Raw genomic sequence first — 27,983 nt, 5'->3', positions numbered from 1 at the left:
TTTGCGCCTTTCCAGGGAGCGTGAATACCTCTGACGATCTGTTTGACAGTATCAATACATTCCACCGACGCAAAACGCAGTGTAAAGATGTCCGCTCTAAACTCACAGGTCATCATTTGTATGGGTGGACCCTCTACAGAGTTCCACACATGTTCAAAAATCCGATCGTTAACCAGATCCTCCACTTGGGACCGATGATCTGGTGGAATCCTACCGCATGCACAGCCGATATTGATGACTGCATAAGTCAGCTCACCTCTGTTGTACTTTCTTGCCACTCTGGCGTAAGAGGGCGGCTCCTTACCATTCTCAGCGACCATCTTCCCTTTCCGTGATGACTGTGTCCTCCTTTTGGAAGTCATTGTCCTCCATGAAGACTCAGGGGCCGTGCGCGCTTCCTTCGTTCCTGTTCAAACTTTGTCCACCTCCTTAGGACACAGTCTGGAGTCTCCATTGCGGGATGGCTGGCTTGGTTTTCCCAGAGTACTTGAAAGCGGGGAGCTCGTTTTCTTCTTCAGTATTTTAGCAGTGTTATGCTCTTCGGGAGATCTGATTCGTTTTCTAGCTTCCGTAGAAGTGCTTGGAATGTCGGTTCTATCCCTTCCAGCATCCTGCGCTTTCGCCCGATTACGTTTCCGGTAAATACTTCACTGTCTCTTTCGTCGTGTACCGGATCGATTTCTCGGTCTGTTTGTGAGCATACAGGAGAGGAAGACAACAAGCTACGAGCTGACGCCACCACCACAGATGTTGAGTCTTTTTTGTCTACTCCAAAAGGCTTTAAAATTTGTTCGTAATAGGTAGTACCTACCTAACTTCCACATATACACATAGAGAAATTTGTTAGTTGAAACAGCAAAAATATTTGTTTTAACGTGGCGACATATGTGAGGTATTTTTCCATGTAAAACTTCTCCCCAAAGAGGTGTCGCACTGCGGCACGCAGTTCGGACTCGACTATAGAAAGAAGGTCACTCATCATTTAGCTTAAACTTGAATCGGACAGCACTTAATGAAATGTGAGAAGTTTGCCCCTGTTCTTTAATAGCAATTTTATTCAAAGGCAAATTTGCATTTGCAGAGCATGTTAATTTAGGCTAATTTTTTAAATGTATGTACATAGAATTATTTTGACAAAATGATATTTTTATGCGATTTCAAATTTAATAGCAGACAATAGAGTATTATTTAAACTCAGAAGATATGGTTTTAAATATTTGATAATAACCTGTATTTGCTACTCAGTAGTGGTGTGGCTTCTTTGCGGGTTAAATTGTCTTTAAATTTATTGATGCATTAATATGCAATAATTATGTACCTGCACTATTATTTTAAAACCAGTTACAAAACCTTCTTTTCGATTAAAGTTAAATTTATATTTGCCAAACATCTGTTGGATCTTTGAATAATCTATTGATCTATCATGCTCCTCAGTTGTTCATTTTATCCAAAACATCCACCATGCATTAGATACGCCTTATCATCACTTATAAAGGGTGATTTTTTAAGAGCTATAGGAAAGTGTTCTAAAAAAAACATTAAATATTCAGAAAAATGCAACCACATGTCATGCAAGTCAAGCTCTTGAAATTTGGGTTAACAAAAGTTGGATATCATCATACGATAGCGCTCACCATTCACACTTACGTTACGATTCGCATCGTCTTTGAAGAAGTACGGTCCAAAAATGCGACCAGCTGGTGGTGATAATAAAACTCAATTATTTGCAAGCGTTGTTCATTTGTAAGACGATTCATGATTAAATTATAGACTAACCTGATTATGTTTGACAGTGAGACAAAACACTAAACGTGCGTGAGCTGTTTAAGTCAGTGTTGCCAAAAAGATAATAGCTAAAAAGTCACCCTTTATTTGTTTCTGTCTTTGCGCGTACTCCATGTGTACTTGAAGTTCATTCTCTTGCAAATCTTCTAATGCTTGCCTTTTATGGGTTAACTTTGCAGAATCAGATATCTTGGATACGTCGCCGAGATTGGCATATTCTGTCGTCCGGTGCTCAACTTTATACAAACGATGAACGTTTTGCCATACTGCATACACCGGGATCAAACATGTGGACACTGCAGATAAAGTTTGTGCAACGACGAGACCATGGCATGTACGAGTGTCAGGTAAGTTGAAACATTTCACATCCACTCAAGTAGTTGGTCTTTTTTCTTCCACTTTATTTTTTCATTCGGTGACAACCCCTGGGAAATCAGTGCTCATATACATTGTGTTGTCATACTTTTTGGTTGGTTTTTGTTTTCAGTAAAGTTTTGGTTTTTTACTGTTTTTTTTTTCAAGTTAAGTGTCAAAACTTTATGAATCACCTTCGTTGAATATGTGGCTTGAAAATGTGAACATGCAAGTTATTAATTGATAAAACTATGCTCCACAAACTTCTGGGAGCACATTAAACCGATTATTAGAGAAAGAAGAAAACGAAAGGGATTTCGACCTCACGACAAACACAATTTAAAAAATTTATTTAATATTCTTTTACAAGAAAAAATAATTAACTATAAAAACTGCCAAATGCTGGCAAATGTGTCCAAAGTTTATGAGATCTGAATTTTTGGTCGAAGAAGGAACTTGACTTATAAGCCGATTAAAATTTTCCTGAAACCTTCTTGGCATAAAACAAGAAGACAACAGGCTTACTGCTGAAAAGACGGTTGTTTGCAGAAAATGTCTGCTAAAAACTAAATGCCATGTTTCATCCCAGAGCTTTTCAAGATGTACAAGAATCTTGAAATGAAAGTTTACAATAAAATGGGTTAAATATTATCAATCTGTTATATAATTGTAACTTGTATAGATCCTTTATTTACAATTGGAGTATATTAAATATATTACAAAAAACAAGTAAAAAGGCGTTAAGTTCGTCCGGGCCCACCACCTCGGCTGTAAGGGGTGACACAACTGAACAATGACTTGAACCGATAAGTATTTGGTCCAAATCGGAACACAAAACTGCTATGGGACATAAGGTATGCAATTTACACTGGATTTTGATGAAAGGTGGTTTACATATAAAGGGTGATTTTTTTGAGGTTAGGATTTTCATGCATTAGTATTTGACAGATCACGTGGGATTTCAGACATGGTGTCAAAGAGAAAGATGCTCAGTATGCTTTGACATTTCATCATGAATAGACTTACTAACGAGCAACGCTTGCAAATCATTTTCAGTGAATGGGCCCTAGAAAAGTTGGCAGAAAATCCGCTTTTTTATCGGAAATAGATATTTCGATGTGTTGCAAACGGAATGACAAAATGAATATACCCCATCCTTATAAAAATATGACCAGTAGTAAAAAGTTCATTGTAAACACAGGGCATTAACAAGCTCTCTCCATCTAACTCTATTTTTGACCAAAGCCTTGGCTTGATTCCACGGTATATGGGTTGATTCCAACTCTCCCTTCGGGCAGCGGTTCCATGATTTTCTTGGCCGTTCCCTCCTTCGCTGTCCTTGCGGATTCCAGTCTAGGACATTTCTCGCTATATCATCGCGCGGTTGGTGTAGCATGTGACCCAACGCAGTTCACTTTCTCTTCCGGATTTCTATATCGAAAGGGGAAGTGTTTGTTTTTATTCGCAATTCTTCATTTGAAATATGGTTTGGCCAGAAAATTCAAAGCATTTGTTGCTTTGATTTATAAAAACTTGGATTTTGCGGGAAGTCGCTTTTGTCAAACTCCAAACCATATAATAAAATAGATATCACACTACTGTTGAGTTTTAAAAAAGGCGCATCTAGCTATCTTTATGCATTCGCGGATGTCAGCTTCTGATCCTCCGTACTTAGTAATTGTGCTGCCAAGATAGAAAAAATTGTCAACATCTTCAATGACATGGCCGTTGATAGTGAGCGATGTCAGATTTTTTTGTTTCTATCCTAATCAATTTGGTCTTAGCTAAGTTTATTTTCAGGCTTACTTTGGTCGCGTTTTCATTTAAGCTTTCCAATTTTGTTTTTATGTGCTCAATGCGCAAAGAGACATATGTCGATGTCGCCAAGGAAGTGGTTAATACCCATCTAATGCCATGGGATGCCACTGCATTTGTCGCTTCTAAGACGGAATCTAGTAGAATCAACAAGTAAAAGCGTGCTAAGTTTGGCCGGGCCGAATCTTATATACCCTCCACCATGAATCACTTTTGTCGAGCTCTTGCCACGGTATCTCTTTTAGGCAAACAAAGGATACAAGAAAAGAATTGCTATGTAATTGGAACAATATCAAGTAATGGTTCATTTCGGACCATAGTAGAGACTAGTAAGAATTGCGCACTTTAGGGGCTGAAGAAGTAAAATTGGGAGGTCGGTTTATAGGGGCGCTCAAGAAGTATTGGTTTATATGGCAGATATATCAGGCCATGGACCGATTTTAACTATTTTTAGCACAGTTGTTGAAGCCAAAATCGGATAATAATTGCGTCCTCTAGTGGCTCAAGCAGTCAAGACCCCAGATTGGTTTATATGGCAGCTATATCAGGTTATGGAACGATTTGAACTATTATTAACTCAGTTGTTGGAAGTCATAATAAAACACTTCGTGCCAAATTTCAGCCAAATCGGATAATAATTGTGCCCTCTAGCGGCTCAAGAAGACAAGACCCCAGATCGGTTTATATGGCAGCTATATCAGGTTACGAACCGATTTCAACCTCAGCACAGTTATTTCAACTCAGCACTGTTATTGGAAGTCATAAAAAAACACCTCATGCTAAATTTCTGCCAAATCGGATAAGAATTGTGCCCTCTAGCGGCTCAAGAATTCAAGATCCCAAATCAGTTTATATGGCAGCTATATCAAAACGTGGACCGATATAGGCCATTTACAATCCCAACTTACAAAAGTTTCAAAACTTCAAGCTGCTAGCTTTACTCCTTCGAAAGTTAGCGTGTTTTCAACAGATAGACAGACGGACATGGCTAGTTCGACTTAAAATGACATGACGATCAAGAATATATTGTATATACTTTATGGGGTCTTAGACGAAAATTTCGAAGAGTTACAAACAGAATGACGAAATTAGTATACACCCATCCTATGGTGGAGGGTATAAAAATAGAGTCGGCGATAAGATGTCTCACTCATTTATCGATCCCGAAAGGACGGTTCTCTTTTTCATTGAAACCGACTGAAACTTCAGCATCCCTATATAGCTCCCTAATTAGGGTGTGCTCCACATAGATCTTCGCTAAACTTTGTCAAAAGCACGCTCGAAGTTGATGAATAAAAGACGTGTAGTAAGTTCTGCAGACTGTTCAATGACTATACGCAAGGAGTTGATGTGGGAACCGGGAACCCGCATGTTCCTTCCGCAAAATGCTGTCGAGTACTGGCGAAGTACGCTGCAGCAGAAGACTTGCCATTATCTTATTTATTGCGTTAGCAATGCAATCCCTCTCCAGTTTTTACACTGAGTAAGGTCACCCTTCTCTGGGATGATGACCATGATTCCCTTCTTCCATTCAGAGGGAATAGCATTTGTTTCCCAGGCCTCTCTGATGATTGGGGTGATTGAGTAATGGGGTGTGCTTCATACCGCAACAGTTCAGCAGGTACGTTGTCAGGACCGACTGATATGCTGTTTTTGGGTGAGACCAAAACGGCCTCAATTTTTGGTTCGTGGGGTTGTAGATATATCCCTGCGTGAGTTTCGGCGCATTGGGGATAAGAGGCACAAGTCCTCGGTTGTTGCTCATTCGGAGTTGAAAAATCCGCGCCCTCGCTCTAATTGCTGTTCGGGCGTTGATAATTCCGATCCGTACACATCTTTAATTATTGCCGTTGGCCTTATATTGTTGCCTCTTATTTTTTTATTGAGTCGTAAACGTCACGAATGTTTCCAATATGAGCAGCAAAGTCAAATAAAATTGTCAAAGTGTATCAAAAATTTAACTACTTTTGAGTTAGCTATGCAACATAGGCTCTTATGGAGCAAAAACTAAAAATCTTTGGTATCTCATTGTTTTTGAGTTAGGCTTTTAAAACCAAACGATTGTAACACAAAAATGAGAGATTGTTTCAATGTCAATGTAGACAAGCATAGCTTGTCAGGATGACGGAAAAATAATAAGAATTGTACTACCGGAATGGTGAATTCGAATTTGTTTGATGGGATATTGCTGAGGAAAGGAAACTGGCATACAGTGAACGGCTGCTTGGTAGCTAGGGGTTGAGATGTCACATAAGATTTGTGCTAAAGTTCAGAACTATAAGTACTATGAACAACAAGCTGTGTAACTGTGTAACAAATCGAAAATTACACCAGGTTTACGAATTCTTTCCACACCCACGTGAACTGAAGCCGAAAGACAATCTCAAATTTCGGGAAGAATTTTTATTAAAAAATTAAAAAGGTCTCCAGAAGGCCTTTTAACATTTCTACAATAAAATAGAAAAAATTAACCCATGCACTGATTTTTCAAAAAAAAAAAAAAAAAACTATCGGCCTTTATGACAGCTATATCTATATAGTCTGATCTGACCCATATTTGGGGCGGATGTCGGGACGCTAACAAGAACTCACTATTTCAAATTTCGGCAAAGTCAGAAAAAATGAAGATGCACTGATTTTTCAAAAAAAAAAAAACTATTGGCCTCTATGACAGCTATATCTATATAGTCTGATCTGACCCATATTTGGGGCGGATGTGGGGAGGCTAACAAGAACTCACTATTTCAAATTTCGGCGAAGTCGGAAAAAATGAAGATTTTATGGGCTTCAGATCCTTTATAGACAGATCGGTCTATTTGACAGCTATATCTTAATATAGTCCGATCTGAATCATATTAAAGTCGGATATCGGGAGCCTCAAAACACCTCACTGCTTCAAATTTCGGCGAAATCGGGTAAGAAATAAAGCTTTTATGGAATTCGGACCCTTTATCGGCAGATTGGTCTATATGGCAGCAATATCTAATATATATAGTCCGTTCCGAACCATATTTGGGTCCGACATTGGGTAGCCTAAAACTATTCATTATTACAAATTTCAGCGAAATCGGTTAATAAATAAAGCTTTTATGGATTTCAGGCCCTTTATCGGGAGATCGGTCAATATGTCAGCTATATCTAGATATTGTCAAATCTGAACCATATTTGGGTCAAATGTTGAGAGGCCTAAAACATCTCAATGTTTCAAATTTCAGAGAAATTAGATAAAACATAAAGCTTTTATGGACTTTAGACCCTTTATCGGGATATCGGTCTATATGGCAGCCAAATCCAAATATAGTGCGATCTATAGCATATTTAGGTAAGGGAGGCTTTGAGATAAATCGGGTAAAAAATAAAGCTTTTATGTATTTCAGACCATTAATCGGGGGATCGGTCTATATGGCAGCTATATCTAAATATAGTCCGATCTGAACTATACTTGGGTCAGATGATAGGAGGCATAAAATTACTCACTTTTTTCAAATTTGAGTGAAATCGAGTAAAAAATAAAGCTTTTATGGGTTTCAGACCCTTTATCGGGAAATCGGTCTATATGGCAGCTCTATCTATTTATAGTCTAATCTAAACCATATTTAGGTCAGATATCGGGAGGCCTAAAATAACCCACTATTTCAAATTCAAATTGGGTAATAAATAAAGCTTTCTTGGGCATCAGACCCTTTATCGGCAGATCGGTCTATATGGCAACTATATCATTTTATAGTCTGATCTGAACCATATTTCGGTCAGATTTTGGGAAGCCTTTAACTACTCACTGATTCAAATTTCAGCAAAATCGGCTAAACAGATAAAGCATTTATGGGCATTAAACCCTTTATCGGCAGATCGGTCTATATAGCAGCTATATCCAAATATGGTTCGATTTAGCCCGTTCAGGAACTTAACTAGCGTGCATCAGAAAAACTTATCTGTGCCAAATTTCAGCTCTATATCTCAAGTTTTTAAGGCTGTAGAGTAATTAAAACAGACGGACAGACACATGGACGTCGTTAAATCGTCTTAGAATTTAACGACGATCCGAAATATATATACCTTTTTAGGGCGGAAATTGATATTTCGACTTATTGCAAAAGGAATGAATATACCCCCTATCCTACGGTGGTGGCTATAAAAAGCTTTATTTATATGGTGGCCAGGGATAGGCTTGCTGTAGCTCATGCTGTAAATTTTTTTTCGCGTTTCAGCCTCTGCATTCAAATGCCACTGCTAGATAGACCACCCTTTACATCAAGCATGAATGAAATTGGAATATTGCTTCTTACATGCAAAGGATACCGTAAAACATTTGGTCAAGACACATGTCTGACCAACCTCCGACAATGCAATACCAAATAACTTGCCTCAGATAATCCGAGCTGACGTTGACAAATTAAAGGAGTATACAAATTTGAAAATATGCAAATGAATTTTTTATTTCCTTTTTAGAGTAAGTGAAGCATTTTTATCCGACTCATTTTTTATTTTAAATGCACACTAGCAGACGGCAAAACCAAACCAAATGTTTCATTGAAATGTACACCGGATATGGTCATGAAGTTTTCCCTTTAAATGTCACGAAAATGTATGCTTAAACATACACATCTTTAAGACTACAAACGTATGTATATTCGATTACAAGTTGAATTAAGCATTAAAGGACATTTAGAAACTTGTACTTATTATTTCTCAAAATTTCTGGGTACTTCCAGTTCATTATTGTTTGCATTAGGATAAGTTAAGCTAAAAAGTGGGTGCAGATATTATTCCGCCCGATGCCACTATGAACATACACCTGAGCCTGTAATCGGCTTGTTGTGCGCTCTAAATAATAATAAAATAGTAACACCGAAAAAGAAAACCTAAGTCGGGGATTCGGTGCCACAAAGTCCCTAATTATCCATACCATGCCCCAATGAGGTTTCACGTCTAGCTTTATGTCCCCACTTTAATGCAGATTGCTTGCTGCACCGAATTTGCTTAAGTGAGCTCGTAGTCCTATGTGTCCTGTTTGATACTGAAAGCTACATATACTGACCTCCCTCTTACTTCTTTTCAATAATTGCCTCGTCTTCTCATGGTCCGGATCTGGATGTTTGCATTAACCAAGGAATAAAATAAAATTTGTTTTTAATCGCTTAAATATTCGCTGTCGATAAAGTCCATCGTTCTGCCTTATCGATAAACCTTACTAAGCCTCAATATATATCTAAATCTGTGTGAAAGAGGGATGCGCAGTTCGTCCCCATCCTTTATGTAAAAGTGGTGTTTCCGATTCAAACGGCGTCGCCTTCCTAACCTGCAGCTGCTGGTTAGGAAGGCGACAGTGTCAATGTAACAATAATCGAGAGATGAGGACAGCGGGACGACGGCAAAAGTGAGCGAGAGCTTTACTAAGCTAACAAGAAGACCGAGAAAGCAATCCGGGGCACGACGAAGGGGACAGACGAGTATGCACGGGCAGTGCAATCGGACGAAAATGCAGAATGCTGAAAAGGATTGAATTGACATCCCAGCACTTCTACGGAAGCCGGAAAGAGAATCAAATCTCCCGAAGAGCACAATACGCCAGAGTGGCAAGGAAACACAACAGAGATGACCTGATGTATGCACTCATCGATATTGGCAATGCATCCGGTAGGATTCCACCAAATCATCGGTCCCAACTGGAGCATCTGCATCTGAACTCTGAAGGGCGTCCACCCATACAAATTTTGAGCTGCGGGTATAGAGGAGACATTTTAACGCTACGCTTTGCGTCAGCAGAAGGTATTGCTACTGTCAAAAAACTGGTTGGAAATATCCACTCTCCCCAGTGACGAAACGCATGATGGAAGTCTTAAACAAACAAAACCATGATTTGGTCGTGGAGAAATGGGAGGTCTTCCTTAGGGAGGAGAAAGAAGAGGGACTGTCATTGCAGTTGCTAATGACTCCGTGACAAGTTTGGCTAAGGCTGATAGCATGGCGTACTACGACGACGAGACAATAACCGACTGTCTAAACACTGGAAAACTTTGATAAGCAAGGGATGATAAACTCAACGCAGCCTAACGAACAGGGACCCGAAAATGGAACCATCACCGACTATCTCAATATTTGGAAGATTAGGATAGGCGAAGATACTAATATTAAAACATCTGGCAGTGCAGTGACAGTCAATACAGCCTAACGAACAGGGAGCAGATGATGAGACCATCAAAAACACTCAAGAAGCCCATTTACTCAAGATTTGGAAGACTTGGATAGGCAAAGATCCTAATATTGGAAAATCAGGCAGTGCAGGGACGGTAGACTCAATACAGCCTACCAAACAGGGACCCGACAAAGTAACCATTACCAACTTTCTCAAGATTCGGAAGACAAAGATCCTAATATTTAAACATCAGGTAGTGCAGTGACATTTACTGAAGGACCAATGAGGCCAGATAAACATTTATCAGAGCAAGACTGCTACTCACGGCCTGATGGTGAAAAACAGCAAGGACAATATTTATATTGCCTTAATTCAGGAGCCGGAACAAAGTTTCTGGACTGAGCCATATCGTCCGAGTACCCGAGTTATTTGTCAAACATATTTTAATTACAAATTTTTACAAGGGTTGTCAACGTCGGATGCAACAGTGATTAGACAGGGAGACGGTGGAGTTCACCTGGCATCACTTTATCTGTTTTTCGACTCTGCGACAACGACCAACTACTTCGTAGCTGCAGCTGCTGGTGAGGAAGGCGAAACAAACAGGAAATAAGATGCTATTAGTGTGCGATGCAAACTCTCACCACATAAGCGGGACCAAACCCTGCCAGAATTGAACACTAATCACAATACGACGGGACGGGATACGACGGGACTCACGGAGACACCGAAATCTTGGCATAATGAGGTTGATAGATTTCGGAAATTATGGTGAAGGATGCCTTGAGGAGCTTCCAACCATATAAGTCACTCGGACCTAACGGAATATTTCTGGCGTTACTACAGAAGGGGGCCACCTATCAGGCACCCCATCTGGCCGCTATTTTCAGAGCGTACCTAGGACTTGCATATGCTCCGAAAGCCTGGCAGGAGGGAAGTTGTTATATATACCAGCCCAGCAAGTTATGCGACACAAAAGGTCTACAGACCTATAAGTCTAACGTCCTTTCTACTCATAATCTTGGAACGTTTTGTGCGTACCACGATTAAGCATAGTACATCCACCGAACTGCTCAAATACAAACAGCTTTTCTGTGTCAAGGGAAGGTCGGTGGAGACCGCCCTGCACGACAATTTGCATACAGGGTGGCTGATGAAAGCCGCTACCAAAAAAAAATGTAATAACTTTTTTTCTATTTAATAATAATAATTTAATAATTAATTTAATTAATTAATTAATTAATTTAATTAATAATAATTTAATAATTAATTTAATAATTTAATTTAACATGAATAAAAGAAAAATGTATTCCATACACCGAAAAAAAAATGTAGCAATATTCATCATTGTAGCAATATTCATCAGCCACCCTGTATAATAGAAGAATCCTTCGAAACTAAGACGTTCACACTGGCGGAATGCATTGAAATCGAAGGGGCATTTAACAATGAGCGATCCGACACATAGGTCCAATCCTTACACAAGTACCGGGTGGACCGTTGAGTAGAGTATGCCGTTGCCATCTGCTTTGTTTCAGATTTTCAACTTCCAGCTTCCGTATTATGTCAGGTCGCACTTTTTCCGTCATGCACAAAGCCATGCCCATCTCTAGAGGTCTTTCTACGCTTAATGCTGCCAAACAGTGTGGTGTTCCGATTTATGGTCTTAATCCCATATACTGGCAGGTGGGTTTTGCAACAAGGTAATGATCCGAATCTATGTTCGTCCATCTCCAGTGGTATTTCTACGCTTAAAGCTGCCAAACAGTCCGATCTTCCGATTTATGGTCTTTATCCCACATACTACCAAGTGTGTTTTGGGTTGCAACGTACCTAAATATCTGTTGACCTGCGCAGGTAAATATTCACTGCAGCTTCTGCTATGATTGACTCAAAATATGTTTATCGCTGCTGTCCAATAGTTGGAGGTAACACAATTGTAGTACCCACATGAAATGATAACAAGTAAAAGTGTGCTAAAGTCTGCTAAAAAATAATTACAAAATAAATTTAGTTTAAGGGCATAATTTTATTCTATATACCAAACTTCTGTGAAAATAGCAAAAATTAAAGCTTCTAGGAAAAGAACAAGGAAAAGAACAAGGAATCGAAAGACCGGTTTATATGGGAGCGATAGAAAAGAACACCATAAGCAAAATTTCAGCCAAATCGGTCAAAAATTGGGGTTTCTAAGGGCTCAAGAAGTCAGGTTTGGAGATCGGTTTTTGTGGAAGCTGTATCATGTTATGGACCGATTTACGAGTTACGAGGTGTTACAAACGGATTGGCTAGATTAGTATACCCCCATCCTATGATGGTGAGTATAATAATACAATAGTTATCCATTGTAATATCCTTTTAACTTATACGTTTTCGGTGTTTTCAATTAAATGATTTTTCACTAAAGCGAGTTCACCAGAAATAAGGATTTCACTAAAGAGTACTTGTTTTGTTTTTAGTTATAATGCTTAAATTTGAGCTGCATCCATACAATTTTTATTTTTATTTACTTCCAGGTTTCAACCCCCACTGGCATCATATCGCATTTTGTTAATCTCCAAGTGGTTGTACCAGAAGCATTTATATTGGGCTCTGGTGAATTGCATGTCGACATGGGATCAACAATCAATCTGGTTTGCATAATAGAAAAGGTAAGTGAATTATTTATTATCAGTAAAATAATGTCAAGAACTTATTTTACTTCAAATACAAAAAAAAAAAAATAAAAATTAAAACGCTATCATCAGTAACTTAGAATGTTTGTATGTACAGTGTCCAGAAGTTCCTGTTGTATACCTGCAATGCACCCAAGAGAAAATTTAATAGAATCTTCTTTGGTGATACCAAGAATCACAACACAAAAAAAATCTTTACGCGATAAGTGGACGACGCTTAGGTTAGGTTTAAGTGGCAGTCTCTCATTAGACTCACTTAAATGTCGCCCATTGTGATACCACTGGAACCGGAGAAGGAAGATGAATTCTAGTTCCTACCGTTGAACCATCCAGATCGCTTTAAAAAAGACTATTTTGAAGTTTTTGAAAACTTGTTTTTCGTCTACTCTAATCTTTAACTTTTTTCTTACTGTCGATATTGAATGACATTATGACATAAAAGAATTCCATTATCATTGAGTCAATGGTATGTCTCCATCCAGTTCCTAAACGGAATTTTATCTGCAAATTTGAAGGTTTTGTGAACTATAATGGCCATAGGGGCTTTTCCACATTTTGTATTCGGCAAGGTCGATAGACTCGACTTATAACCTGGGCGGTATCATCTCATAGAAATGGACATCAAATTAAGATATACTGGTACGAATATATCTTCTGAACAAATATATTAAACATTTTCACTTTATACCATCTTTGTGCAATTTTGCTCCCCTTAATGAACTACCAATATATGCCATAGGTTTTGCAAGTATAGAAAGTGCAAGGGTGTCAAAACTAAAACAACGATCCATTATAATAAGCGGAATTTGCAGGCCTATCACCAATCTCTCGATTGCCTTAAGATTGCTTATGTGAACATCATTTAATTATTGAAACTGGACATATTTTTATACACCCAATTTCTAAACCTTTCAAAAAACAAAACCTTTATTTGTAACGGACGCTACGAAGAACTTTCATCCTTATATCACAAAGAACATATTTTTACCCTACACTAATAGGGTTGTCGCTAAAAAATTCAACATTTTGCAACATCCTTTTCAGTGAAATTTTTTCTCTTTTTATACCCTCCACCATAGGACGGGGGAATACTAATTTCATTCTGATTGTAACATCTCGAAATATGCGTCTAAGACCCAACAAAGTATATATATTCTTGGTCGGCAAGTCGATCTAGCCATGTCCGTCTGTCTTTCGAAAGCACGCTAACTTTCGAAGGAGTAAACCTATCCGCTTGAAATTTTGCACAAATACTTCTTATTATTGTGGGTCGGTTGGGATTCTAAATGGGTCATATCGGGCCATGTTTTGATATAGCTGCCATATAAACCGATCTTGGGTCTTGACTTCTTGAGCCTCTAAAAGGCGCAATTCTTCTCCGATTGGAATGAAATTTTGCACAACGTGTTTTGTTAGTACTTCCAACAACTGTGCTTAGTATGATTTAAATCGGTTCATAATCTGGTTTAACTGTCATATAAATCGATCTTGGATCTGGACTTATTGAGCCAACAGAGCGCGCAATTCTCATCCGATTTGGATAAAATTTTGCATGAGGTGTTTTATTATGACTTCCAATAACTATGCCAATTATGGCTTAAATCGACATAGAACCTGATATAGCTGCCATATAAACCGATCTGTGATCTTGACTTCTTGATCCTCTAGAGGGCGCAATTCTCATCCGATTTGGCTGAAATTTTGTGCAACGGCTTCTTTCATGACCTTCAGCATACGTGTCTACTATGGTCTGAATCGATCAATAGCTTGATACAGCTCCCATATAAACCTATCTCCCGATTTTGCTTCTTGAGCCCCTACATGGCGCAATTCTTATCCAAATGAACTGAAATATTACACAATGACTTCTACAATGTTCAGCATTCATTTGTGGTCCGAATCGGACTATAACTTGATATAACTCCAATAGCATAACAGTTCTTATTCAATATTCTATGTTTGTCTAAAAAGAGATACCGCGCATAGAACTCGACAAATGCGATCAATGGTGGAGGGTATGTAAGGTTCGGCCCGACCGAACTTAACGCGATCTTATTTGTTCTTTTGTTATGTAAATTCAAAAATTCCGATCTTCTTTCACATCGGTTCAAATAAAAGGGATTTTAAGAAGATCTAGTGAAGTAGTGCGAATGTATTCTTTCGATGTAAAGCTAAAGTGTAAAATGTTTTAAAAATATCATATTTTTATTAAAAAATACAGTAAAAACATTCATTTAACATGAACAGAAACATGTAAAAGCGTGCAAAGTTCGGCCGGGACGAATCTTGGGAACCCACCACAATGGATTCTGCTAAAAGTTTATAAGAAATAAGTTAAGTTGCAGATCATAATCTTATGGTTTTTTGCACCGTACTTGAAGCAGTTGTTGGAAGTCATAACCGAGCACCATGTGCAAAATTTCGGTCAAATCAGACAAAAATTGCGGCTTCCAGGGGCTTCAAATGTCAAATCGGGAGATCGGTTTATATAAGAGCTTTATCAGGTTATAGACCGATTTGGACCGTACTCGACACAGCTGTTGGAAGTCATAACAGAACACCAAGTGCAAATTTCAGCTAAATCGTACAAAAATTGCGGCTTCCAGGGGCTCAAGAAGTCAAATCAGGAGATCGGTTTTTATGGGAGCTATATCTAAATCTGAACCAATATGTCCCAATCCCCACCGACCTACATCAATATTAAGTATCTGTGCAAAATTTCAAGCGGCTAGCTTTACGCGTTCGACCGCTATCGTGATTTCGACAGACGGACGGACTGATGGACATGGCTATTTCGAATCAGAACGTCGAGCTGCTAACTGAACGCGATTTTGCCCGTCAAAATGCATGTGAAATGCTGATTGACTACCCTTCTGAAGACGCTGTAGTTTTTTTCAGTGACGAGGCTCACTTTCACATTTCCCGCGGCGTAAACAAGCAAAACATGCATTATAAAAAGAACACCACTGCTAACATAACGATTTATATGCTGCAAAGAGTGGACACGAATTTCACAAATCGACTATATCGAAATATTTTGGGAGCTATTCCATTTCTTAGACCGATAGGTATAAAAAGTCGGTATAAAAAGTCAGCTAATAGAAGCAAACACAAGAGGTGTTTTATTTACCTATTAAGCGGATTTTTTCTCCTAGTTTGAAAGGAGAAGAATGATATCCCCGTTTAGCAAAGCGGTTTATCTTATCGCCGCTTAGTATCGCCCTATATTAAAAGATATGGTGCCATCATTCTATTTGAATGACAAAACTGAAAGATGAAGAACGCAACATATTTATTCACTAATTAAACGTTCTGAAGCGGCAAAATTGCTTACGATTTTAGAAAAATCACATTTGTGAAGTCCGAGAAATATTTATTTAAAATCTAAATGACTTATTTTGTTTGTTTTGTTTGTTTGTTTTGCTGCCAACGCTAAAGTATAAAGCATTTAGCGGGAAGAGAGTTTTACTTATCTATAAGCCAGCGAATCCGCTAGACTGGTAAATAAAACACAGCAACTGTTTACTGACTGTTGATTGTTATGTTTGCAGCTGTTACAGCAGTAGTTCTGCTGTAACAATATAATGTTTGCAATTCCAGAACAGCAGGCTGACCTCTAAAAAGTCTGTGGATGCTCAATATAACGGGGCTTTTATAGTTGCACTCAACGAGTGAAATAGTATATGCGATTATTTTCATTTTATTAGCTACCATATTTCACATCAAATATTTTTCAGTGCAAAAGATTATTTATTTTAAAACATTTACACTTCATCCTTCAATCGTCACCACTGATGCGGTGTCATGCCTCTATAAAATGGTTTATATTTTAAATGACTCTGGAGTTTAAATATCGTCAATGAGCTGTACTTGGCAAATTGATACACGTTTTTTCTTTCAAACAACTCTAATTGTCTCAAAAGTCAAATCACACAATCATGGCACCTAAATCGCTCGTTAGTTTAGTTTGTGCGGCGCACAAATTGAATTAATTCTCTTTTTTTATTTCATTAAAAATTTTAATAAAAATCAAAATTTAGTAAAAACAACTGTTAGTAGTAAACATTTTTGCAGAAGTGTTATTTCAAATAGCAAACAATCTACGCTCTGGTTACAGACCATATGTTTGATAAAACAAGTAAAAAGGCAGTAAGTTCGGCCAGGCCGAACTTTGGATACCCACCACCTCGGGAATACATGTAAACCACCTTTCGTCATAATCCTGTGAAAAATGCATAATTTGTGCCTCCATAGCAGCATGATCCGATTTGGACTACACTTGGCAGGGATATTGAGTGGTCTAATAAGTACATGTCATTGTAGAACAAAATATTGGTGGTTTTGGTAGCCGTATCCAAATATAGACCGATCTGAACCATATACCTCAAGGATGTCGAAAAGCCTATCATAAGTCACTGTGTCAAATTTAAGCGAAATCGGATTATAAATGTGCCAAATCTGCACCAATCTGGGCCAAATTGAAGAAAGTTGTGGAAGGCCCTAACACAACTCACTGTCCCAAATTTCGGCGAAATCGGACAATAAATGCGCCTTTTATGGGACCAAAACCTTAAATCGAGAGAACGGTCTATATGGCAGCTATATCCAAATCGGAACCGACCTGGGCCAAATTGAAGGAGGATGTTGAGGGGCCTAACACTATCCACACACAATTATATCTTTAGAGAAAATTTTACAGTTGTAATACTCTTCCATAGTAACGGTGCAGTCTTTTGTGTGTCTTAAGGTAACATGCAAACAAGATAACTACATTAGTAAATTCTACGAAAACACATCATGAATAGACTTGAAATCGTCATCTGCGAGGCATATGGCATATTCCTTATATAGAAAAATTAAATATTGTTGAATAAAATGTTAAACCCCTTTTTTGGGGGAGGAGATGGGTGTCGATCCTATGGATCCATATTGTAATAAGAAACTTTTGTCTAGGGCTTATGTCGGAAAACTTGTGTCGCTCATCACAATAACTTTGAAAAGTGGTTTTGAATGTTTTGTCTTTGGCAAAGCTAAATCTATGCAAAGAACTCGCTCAAGAGCTTGCATCTGTGTGGAACTCTACCCAGAGCAGTAGCAGACTGAGATTGAAATTCATCTGCTTTTATTGTGTAAGAATGTAAGTTTATTTCAGTTTGTTTTGTTGGAGGTTTCCTGCTCTCATTGTGTTTTCCCATTCATTGTTATGCATGCAATCCAAAGGAGGATTGTTTGTGAAATACGCGAATCCGCGATTTCTATGTTAAACACATATCTCTACAGCTGTACAGTTGTTGTGTTTGACTATGCTTTCATCCTTCATCCTGTCGCTTATCCTCCTCCCACCAACTCTTACATGCACCCACCACTGCTCAAACAGTTAAATGGGCGAATTTGGTTGTTTATCCATAGATTCATTATGGGTAACAAGTGCTGTGGAAAGGATTCAAGCAAGAAATGGGTTAGAATACATGTCCTGTTACTTTTTTTATCTCTATCATTGCTCTCGCTTTGTGTGCATATAAGTGTATATGTGTGTGTGTGCGAAGAACAAAAATATTATGCAAATTGATTGTTCTCTTTCATATGGAAATTGCTTTTAATTTGAATTTCTCGTAGTTTTGTTGTTTTGTTTAATTATCTAAAATAAATATGCTAAATAAATATAAAATAATTATGTATGCACCGTTTGAGGGTGAAATCACTAAGAGCAAAGTGCACATCGCATGTTCTTGTATAGAGAAGTATAATCAAATCTGTTGCTGGTTATAAATAAGACATTTTCATACCCTACTCAACTACTGTGGGACAAGTTCGTGATTTTGCTTCACCTTAAACGAGAAGAAATCTAGCCGATGAACTGAAGTTCCAACTTTATCGTATTTAAATCGGGCAAAGTCTTTAAATTTATTCTTATGCCAAAAATGGAATCTATGGATTCTATAAAAAAAAACGTGGTAACTTAAAAACGAACAGATAGACAAGCGGCTACCCGGACAGAAGAACTGGGCAGGATGTTATTCTGAGTAGATAGACGCACTTGATCACTATTACAGTAGTGGTGCACTTTATAATTAATGTTTTCTATATAAGTGTCATAAAACTATGTTCTTTGCATATGAATCGTATTCGCAGAAAAAAATCCTCATATGGAGCACTTTGGAAGTACCGTATCGTTTACTATATGACTATATTAATTGGGACGAACTGTTGCGCAACAGTGGTGGAAAATCTGAATCATGACTATGGTTTCTACAGATAGATCTCCACCATCGGTGGGCCGCTTCGGCGGCATTAAAGGTCCTTCCGATGGCTGGGGGATTTGACGTGGTTCTTATCCAGAAACCATGGGTGTGTGGAGGAATCGTCGTGTACTAGGAGTTTCTGCGTTTAACCTACTCAAGGGTACGGAGAATGGAAGACACAGAGCCTGTGTTCTTGTAAAGAGTAGTCTAAATGTGTTTTTTCTTCGGTCACTGATGCAGCCTTCAAGCCTTAAGTTACTAGTTGAAGCCGCTTCTGCAGGGAAAAAGAGCCTGACTCCAGAAAGCTAATGCACATCACCAGATATGGGAAAGTTTGGATATGAACGAAAAGAAGGAGCTGTTTTTTGATATATTATAAGCTGCAATCTAGCGTTTTTCAATAAAGGGAATAAACCGATCTTTATTACCAGAAACAGGCAGGAGGTATTAGATGTCACCTTTGTATCGAAAGATGTAAGCAGAAGGATATGCGACTGCGAAGTGTGGGATGACCACTGCTTCTCTGATTATCAGTGTATTAGTTTCAGCCTTGGCAAAAATACCTCGGCTAAACAGTAAAATAGCGGACTGGGATTAACTTCAGCACAAATTCTGCACGACTATTCCTTCTAGACAAAAAAAAAAGGAAGTGAAACTGCGGAGGACATAGACATAATGGCCAAGCGGCCCTGAATGACTCGCTTGTGTAAGCATGTCCTTGTGCCAAGTCAAGGGCAAACAGCGACTCCCGAAATGGTTTGTCTTAGGAAGGACTGCAGAAAACTCTTCAACAGGGCGAAAGCTCAAGAGTACCACACGATTGGGACATCTATAAGGCTGAGCTTAGAAAATATAAAGGCGAGCTGAAAAAAACTCAGAACAAATCATGGGTGGAACTCTGCAGCTCCTTGGAGGATGCATCTTAAGCTTCAAGGCTAAGAAAGATTACGTCCTCGAGACCTATTGTATTACGGTGGGGTATATTCGGAAGTCAGAGAATGTATGGACAAGGTCTAGTGAGGAAACACTAGAACTACTAGTTGAAACACAACGTGGCGCCAGAAGAGGTTGTCACTGTTATGCATTCGTCGGAGATTATTGGGGAAATTGTGTCTGAATCGAGACCCTTTAAGTGCCAGGCCCTTATGATGTATAACCTTCTTCTTGCTTCTTGGTTTAGGGAACTATACTCTGCTTGAATCAGCATTTTTTATATACCTGTGGAATGGAGGGACACGGTCATTTTCATTCCAAAAGCATGTAAACCTTAACACACGAAAGTTTCTCGTCCTATTAGGCTCCAGAGAGGTTGATAGAAACATATCTTTGGGCAACAACAAGCATTTTGTAAGGGCAAGTCTATTGGAACAGCCCTGCACGATCAGTCAGCTATCAATCATGAAGGATCTGGAGTTTCTAGGCATTAACACTATCATATGTAAGTTTATTAATAACTTATTAACCAAAATAAACATTATTGCAGGCTTGGGATCAGTGGATGTAAACATATGGGTCAGCAGAGGAACACGGGAGGTGTACTGTCCTCTATTTTGAAATATAACTATTACCAATATATTTTTGTCTCTGGAAGAAAATGGTGTAAAGTGGTCGCGTATACTGATGACGGGGCTATTGAGGTTAGGGGAAAGTTTCCAATCAGTTTTAGAAATATACTTCAGCAAGCTCCGCTTACGAGGGCGGTGTATGCTACCGAAAGTGGTCTGAGACGGAAGTTATTTTCAGCAGTAGATACAAGCTATACACAGTGGCAACTGTCTCCTTGCGAGGAGAGAATGTTTCATTTAGGTTAGGTTAGGGTGAAAAAAGGTGCAGATATTAAATCTGCCCCATGGCACTATAGACAAACACCTAAGCCAGTAATCGGCTTGTTGTGCGCTCTAAAAATGTAAAAGTAATCTCGAAAAGGAAATCTAAATTAAAATTCCGTGCTACTTACAAAATCCTTAATTGTTTTCCATGCCGTGCCCCTAAGTTACTTCATGTATGGTATTGTGTCCCCATCTAGGTGCCGGCATCTGTTAGACGCGAAAGCCGGGCAATGACAAAGGAAATGCTCCAACGTCTCATCATATTACCCCTTTGCCCTACACATGCTATCACATGACGCACCGATTTTACAAAAGTGAGCTCGTAGTTCTATGTGTCCCGTTATGATACCAATAGCTATACTAACCTCCTTTTTACTTCCATTCAGTAATAGTCTCGTCTTCTCTAGGATTTTCACCGTCCTACCGACCGTGTCGCTGTTATTGTTTCATTTACTGAAAGCGCAAAATACCTGGGTGTTTCGGTGGCCAGAAAATTGAACTTCAAATCAAACATTTTGGAAAGGACAAGAAATGCGACATTTGCCCTATGTACCTGCAAGAGAACCGTTAACAAAAGTTGATGGATTAGACCGCGCCTCATGAACTAGGTATATACTGCAGTTGTCAGACCTAAATTACTATGTGGTGTTATGGTCTGGTGGACAGCGCTTTAAAGTCCACCTACTGCTCAATATTCAGCCGGATCCAAAGGATGGCTTGTTTGTGCATTACAGCCGTACTGAGACTAGACAGATTGCTGCGACCACTGCTGTGAGGTTAGGGGGGCTTTCTTTTTGGCCATGCGGCTGCTACGGGTACTGTGTTATCCTTTATTCATTGCCCGATGTTCCTGAGCTGCTTTTTGATAAAAAGTGCTGTACCACTTTTCCTGATAGAACCGATTGGAACTGCAATATCCATGGTAATAGAAGTTAAATAGATTTTTTTAAGGGTGGTTACAAGCTAGACGACCAGTTGGTCTTTGGAGTGTACACTGATGAACTTGGACTTGTCATATCGAGAAGGTTACTCGACCACTGTAGTGTTTATCAAGCGGAGATCCTTGCGATTACAGAAATGCGGGAATGGCTTAGATATAATTTCATAACGACAACTGGCATAAATATCTTCTCAGACAGGCAGGCAGCCATTAAATCCCTGAGGAACGTATTTCTGAATACAAAAACCGCCCTCGACACTCGCAGATGTCACTACGAGATGGTTGAGCTGTTCAAACTTCACCTGTTCTGGGTCCCGGACCACAGAAATATTCCAGTGAATTGTAAAGCAGATAAGCTTGCGCTACTAGGAAATTCCTTATACATTCAAGAGGAACTGGAATCTGTGAGTATGCCTCTAGCGACATATAAGCTAAGTTTCAGTGAACATTCGCAAGTTGTTGAGCTTTTTAAAGCGGTCTAAATGGTTCACCGGTAGGAACTAGAAGGCATCTTCCTTCTTCTGTTCATGTGGTATCACAATGGACCTAAGTGCGTCTCATGACAGACTGCCGCTTATACCCTGCCTACTGGAATAAAAAAAAAACTATGTTATGGCTTGGGATAAGGCAATTTTAAGTGCGGTTTATTGGAGAAAAAAGCCATAAAAAATTTTCCAAAATAATTAACCTAATGTAATCCAACCTTTTTTACAGAGCCCAACACCACCACAATATGTATTTTGGCAAAAGAACGAGCGACTGATCAATTATTATGACTCTAGACGGGATATATCAATCGAGACAACACCGGGCCCACGAACGCAAAGCCGCCTAATCATACGAGAGCCCCAAATTTCGGATTCTGGAAATTACACATGCTCGGCGAGCAACACGGAACCAGCAAGCATATACGTCTTTGTGTCAAAGGGTAAGTTCTAATATTAAAGTGTAAGATTGCAGATTCAATCTTACCATCATTGTCATACCAACAAAATCAACCGATTTACAATTTAATTAATGTTTTTGCTTAGACAACTTGTTAAAAATAAGCGGTTGTATCAAAATGAAGGCAATTATATTTTAAAAACTAAAAATATGTCTTCTTTGTTATTTTTATGTTTAAAATTTAAGAACTAAAAAATTTTCAAAAAATAATTAATATGCACCAGTGTGATGGGCTATTATGTACCACTCTTGGTATTGGAATTGGAATTTTTTGCATCCACATCAATAAGATTAGTCACATGAGCTTTTATAATTCTATGGCTTTCATTTGCAGGAGATAACATGGCGGCTATATCCAGAAGAAAAACTTCATCTGCCGACAGAATCGCAGCCATATTCATGTACGTAGTGGCACCCTGTGTCTTGGTGAATACATTAGGAATGCGGTAAGTAAACACAACAAAAAGTTGAAGCCTATTGAGGCGTAATCACTTATCTACTGCCAGTAGATGTTCAGTTAAATTAGTCCATAAGTTTGTCAGGCCATATGGCTGCAGTAGTTGTCCTTGCAATTGCCCATTCTGCCAACTTAACTTGTTCAGACAGTTTTGTAAACAGCTAACCATGTATTGAATATTTGAAGAGTTGGGTACTTCAAACAGCAACAGATGGTTAGACTACACTAGGTAAAAAAAAAAAATTTTGCAATTTCGATAATTGCAACGTGCGTTATCGTAAGTGATCTTTGAATATCTATAGTTTCCTTCCGAAGCGCTACTGAACGATGTATTTGAACCAAAGCCTTACACTGGCGTGTCTCTATTTGCCTCTTTATGTAATTCGAATTCATATGTTGAAGAGATGGGCGCAAATGTATTATTTTTTTTTTTTCAATTTCAATTCAATGGTTCTTTATTTCATATAACGTTATAATATGTATAAAACAATTTTACAAAAAATATCTTATTGATATTAAAGAATTTTACAGCATGGTTTATAATTAAACCGTCTGCCGGAGTATTGAGTTATTATATTTTTCTGTTTAATTTTATTCTTAATTAGTAATTAAACTATTCTATTAACATATTTCTATATTTTCTTGCTTCCTTTAAGAAGTTTAGTAAATTCACCCAGCAAAAACCTTCACCACCATTTAGTATGCTAATAATTTCGGTTTGATCCAATAGAGTTCTATTAAAATGTCTAAATCTCATAATACTGGACAGCGGCCAATGAAATGGACTAAATTTTCTGCTTTTCCCAAATTACACAATGAACATCTTTGTTCATTCGAGGTCCTATATTTATTAAAGTTCAACCACATTAGATCACCTCTAGCTTTCAGAATCAAAGTTATTTGTTCTTGGCTGAATTTTTCTGTGCAATACATGGGGCCAACATTGTAATCGAGGTATTTACATATATATTCTGTTTTCACTTTGCTGCGCTTTTTGTAAGTGATCATTAAACTTATTGGCTTTCATGTCCATTAAAAGTTACTGTGCTGCACTCATCCAAGATTTTTTATTTATTTTTACATTATTACTATTTATGTTATGCAACGAGAGTTGGGTACTATAATCGTTAAACCAGGCTAGATTTTTGTTTGCAAGTTTTTCGGCTAGTATATGTGGCAGTCTGCGGCTCTCGAGATCGAATAACACTTTCGACAAGTATTGTAAGTGCAAAGAATAAGTATATATGTAACCAGGTTCGTATCCTGTCTCTAGAGCGATTACATAGTTTGGAGTGGCCTCTGGAAGTTTCAATATTTTTTTAATAAAGTATCGGTAGAGTTTTTCCACCTCATTAAAGTAGGAATTTCCCCATATCTGCGCACCGTAAAAACATTTCCACTTCGAGGTTAGGTTAACGGATGGTTTAGCAATAAAATGTTTCCATGTGGAATTAAGAGCAATTTTTGCAGCTTCTTCTTTCTTTGACAGGTGTTTAGTAAATGATAATTTCGGAGTTAGTATCAGTCCCAGGTACTTTTATTCATTTACTATTCTGATCAGTTCGCCTTTGTATTCCCATTTTTCGTTTGTGGAAAGTTTTCCGCCTTTCCTAAATACCATTATCTCAGATTTTATCTGGTTAACTTCCATTCCCCATTTATCACAGTAAGATTCCAAGTTGTAGATCATTTGTTGTAAAGTTCTCGGATTATCCGACATTATTATTATATCATCCGCGTACATTAATAGACGAATGTTAGTTTGATCCACTTGAAGTCCTCCCTCCAAGTGTTCATGTAAATCATTAAGGTAAATGGCAAAGAGGGTTGGCGACAATAAACAGCCTTGTTTAACAAATGTATTATTATGAATTAAATTTAGGTCTATGTTCATTAAATGCGATGTGTATTAAATATTATTCTAACGCTGAAATATCATCAAGTTGCCGAGTGTAGACAAAAGGATCCACTAAAATGAATAAAAGCATAGTAAGTTCGGTCGGACTGAATCTATCCGGAAAGTTAATTGAATGACAGTTGAAATAGTGTCTAATCTGGACGATATTCAACAAAGAGGTGTAGGGCTCTATAAAAACTCGCTTTTTAAAATTTCACGGATGGAAATTGCTCCTTTTATGGGCCCAATACTCTATATCGGAAGATCGGTCTATATGGCAGCTATATCCAAATATGGTACGATCTAAGCGATATTCAACAAAAAGGTGTAGAGGAGTACCAACGCTTACTGTTTCAAATTTCATAGAAATCAGATAAAAAGTGCTCCTTTTATAGGTTCAATACACTATGTCGGGAAATCGGTCTATATGGCAGCTATACCCTAATGTGGTCCGATCTGGACCACATTTCGGAAGATTGGTAGGGGTCTGTTAGAACTCACTGTGCCAAATTTGATCGAAATCGGATGAAAAATGAGGAATTAATTGCCTCATCACTTTAAGTCTTGAGATCGGTCTATATAGCGGCTAAATAGAATTATAGTCCGATTTCATGAGATCAGGAAGTCAGTTTCAGATACAAAGAATAAAAAATTATAAAAAAAAAAATTTACAAAATAATTTCAATTTCCAAAATATCTGAATATTTATAAATACCCAAAAAAGGTATTTAATGGGTATTTGCCCAATAAATACAGAAGCATTGGGTATTTAACAGGTGGAAACCCATCTCTACTTATTGTGAACCCTTTAGCAGCTTCGGCTACCGTAAAAGGACCTATCTTTTGTTCTAAAACAAAAAACTCATCAATTGTACAAGTGTATCGATAGCCGCACATGATTATTCGTTTACTGCACCAATAATTATTCTCTCACGTTTTTCCTGTTAGAAAGATAGGGTGAGTATTTGAGCGTATAGACCAGTGATACTCACACTTTTAAATGTGCAATGGTGTGAGTATTTTTATACCCTCCACCATAGAATGGGGGGTATACTAATTTCGTCATTCTGTTTGTAACTACTCGATATATTCGTCTGAGACCTCATAAAGTATATATATTCTTGATCGTCATGACATTTTATGTCGATCTAGCCATGTCCGTCCGTCTGTCTGTCGAAAGCACGCTAACTTCCGAAGGAGTAAAGCTAGCCGCTTGAAATTTTGCACAAATACTTCTGATTAGAGGGAGCAATTCTTATCCGATTGGAATTTTGCACGACGTGTTTCGCTATGACTTCCAACAACTGTGCTAAATTAGGATCAAATCGGTTAATAACCTGATATAGCTGCCATATAAACCGATCTTGAATCTTGATTTCTTGAGCCACTAGAGGGAGCAATTCTTATCCGATTTGAATGCAATTGTGCACAAAGTATTTTGTTATGATATCCAACAACTGTGCCAAGTATGGTTCAAATCGGTCTATAACCTAATATAGCTGTCATATAAACCCATTTGGTGACTTGACTTCTTGAGCTTCTAAAGGGCGCAATTCCTATCCGATTTGCTTGAAATCTTATTCGACGGATCCTCTCAAGATATCGCTCTAATAGTAGAGCAAATCTTATCTTTTATCCTTTTTTGCCTAAGAAGAGATGCCGAAAAAAGAACTTAACAAATGCGATCCATGGTGGAGAGTATATAAGATTCGGCTCTGCCGAACTTAGCGCGCTTTTACTTGTTGCACGTTCAGCAGATTAATATAAATACAAAACCATAATGGAGTTGTGCAAAAATGGAAAGTTTTTAGTATATCTATTATAATCTACTTAAAGAATATATTGGAAGTTTAAGAAGAATATATTAGAAGTTTACAAGGAAAGTTTACTTGGCGAAAAACTCCTTTATGTTAAACAAGCTAGTGAAGATGGATATAAAGATGGAAAGATGCGCCCTCTACGCTCCCTGTGAGGGCGCAAGCTGTTAGTTTGTGCCGCCGACGCAAAATGCAGCGTAATATGTCCCCTCTATACTCGCAGCTCATCATTTGTATGGGTGGACCCATACAGAGTTCCACACATGTTCGAAAATTCGACCGCTAACCAAATCCTCCACTTGGGACTGATGACACTACCGATGAAAAAATCAGCTCATCTCTGTTGTGCTTCCTTGACACTCTTTCGTAAGAAAACTATTTTCCTCCTTCGTGATGGATGTGGCATCTCTTGAAAGTCTTTAAGTCGTTTAAGACTCAGGGGCCGTGCGCGCTTCCTTCGTTCTTGTTCCGACTTTGTCTCCATTCGCAGGACACTGTCTGTCTCCATTGCAGGAGGGCTGGCTTGTAAAAGGTGATTTTTTTGAGGTTAGGATTTTCATGCATTAGTATTTGATAGATCACGTGGGATTTCAGACATGGTGTCAAAGAGAAAGATGCTCAGTATGCTTTGACATTTCATCATGAATAGACTTACTAACGAGCAACGCTTGCAAATCATTGAATTTTATTACCAAAATCAGTGTTCGGTTCGAAATGTGTTACGGTGAATGAACACATTTCGAACCGAACACTGATTTTGGTAATAAAATTCAATGATTTGCAAGCGTTGCTCGTTAGTAAGTCTATTCATGATGAAATGTCAAAGCATACTGAGCATCTTTCTCTTTGACACCATGTCTGAAATCCCACGTGATCTGTCAAATACTAATGCATGAAAATCCTAACCTCAAAAAAATCACCCTTTATGACAGCTATATCAGGTTATGAACCGATTTGAACCATATTTGGCACAGTTGTTGGATATCATACTACGTGCCAAAATTCATTCAAATTGGATAAGAATTGCGCCCTCTAGAGGCTCAAGAAGTAAGACCCAAGATCGGTTTATATGACAGCTATATAAAGTTGTG

General features: G+C 38.2%; 1 protein-coding gene across 5 annotated transcripts in view; it reads left to right on the top strand.

Annotated features, from left to right (window-relative positions):
* LOC106087244 (zwei Ig domain protein zig-8) overlaps positions 1-27,983 on the top strand; it is a 351,757-nt gene that overhangs the window by 303,263 nt on the left and 20,511 nt on the right. For 3 of the 5 annotated variants that reach the window (XM_059369432.1, XM_059369431.1, XM_059369430.1), the window contains exons 5-8: positions 1,965-2,132; positions 12,607-12,741; positions 22,491-22,704; positions 23,056-23,167. In XM_059369432.1, coding sequence (XP_059225415.1) covers positions 1,965-2,132; positions 12,607-12,741; positions 22,491-22,704; positions 23,056-23,167 — 629 coding nt within the window. Of the gene's footprint in view, positions 1-1,964; positions 2,133-12,606; positions 12,742-22,490; positions 22,705-23,055; positions 23,172-27,983 lie in introns of those variants that run through there. The other 2 variants (XM_059369434.1, XM_059369433.1) reach the window with 1 other exon arrangement.

This window comes from Stomoxys calcitrans, chromosome 5 (genome assembly GCF_963082655.1).
Source record: "Stomoxys calcitrans chromosome 5, idStoCalc2.1, whole genome shotgun sequence".
Taxonomy (NCBI): Eukaryota; Metazoa; Arthropoda; class Insecta; order Diptera; family Muscidae; genus Stomoxys; species Stomoxys calcitrans.
This window is presented reverse-complemented; position numbering and strand designations above follow the sequence as displayed.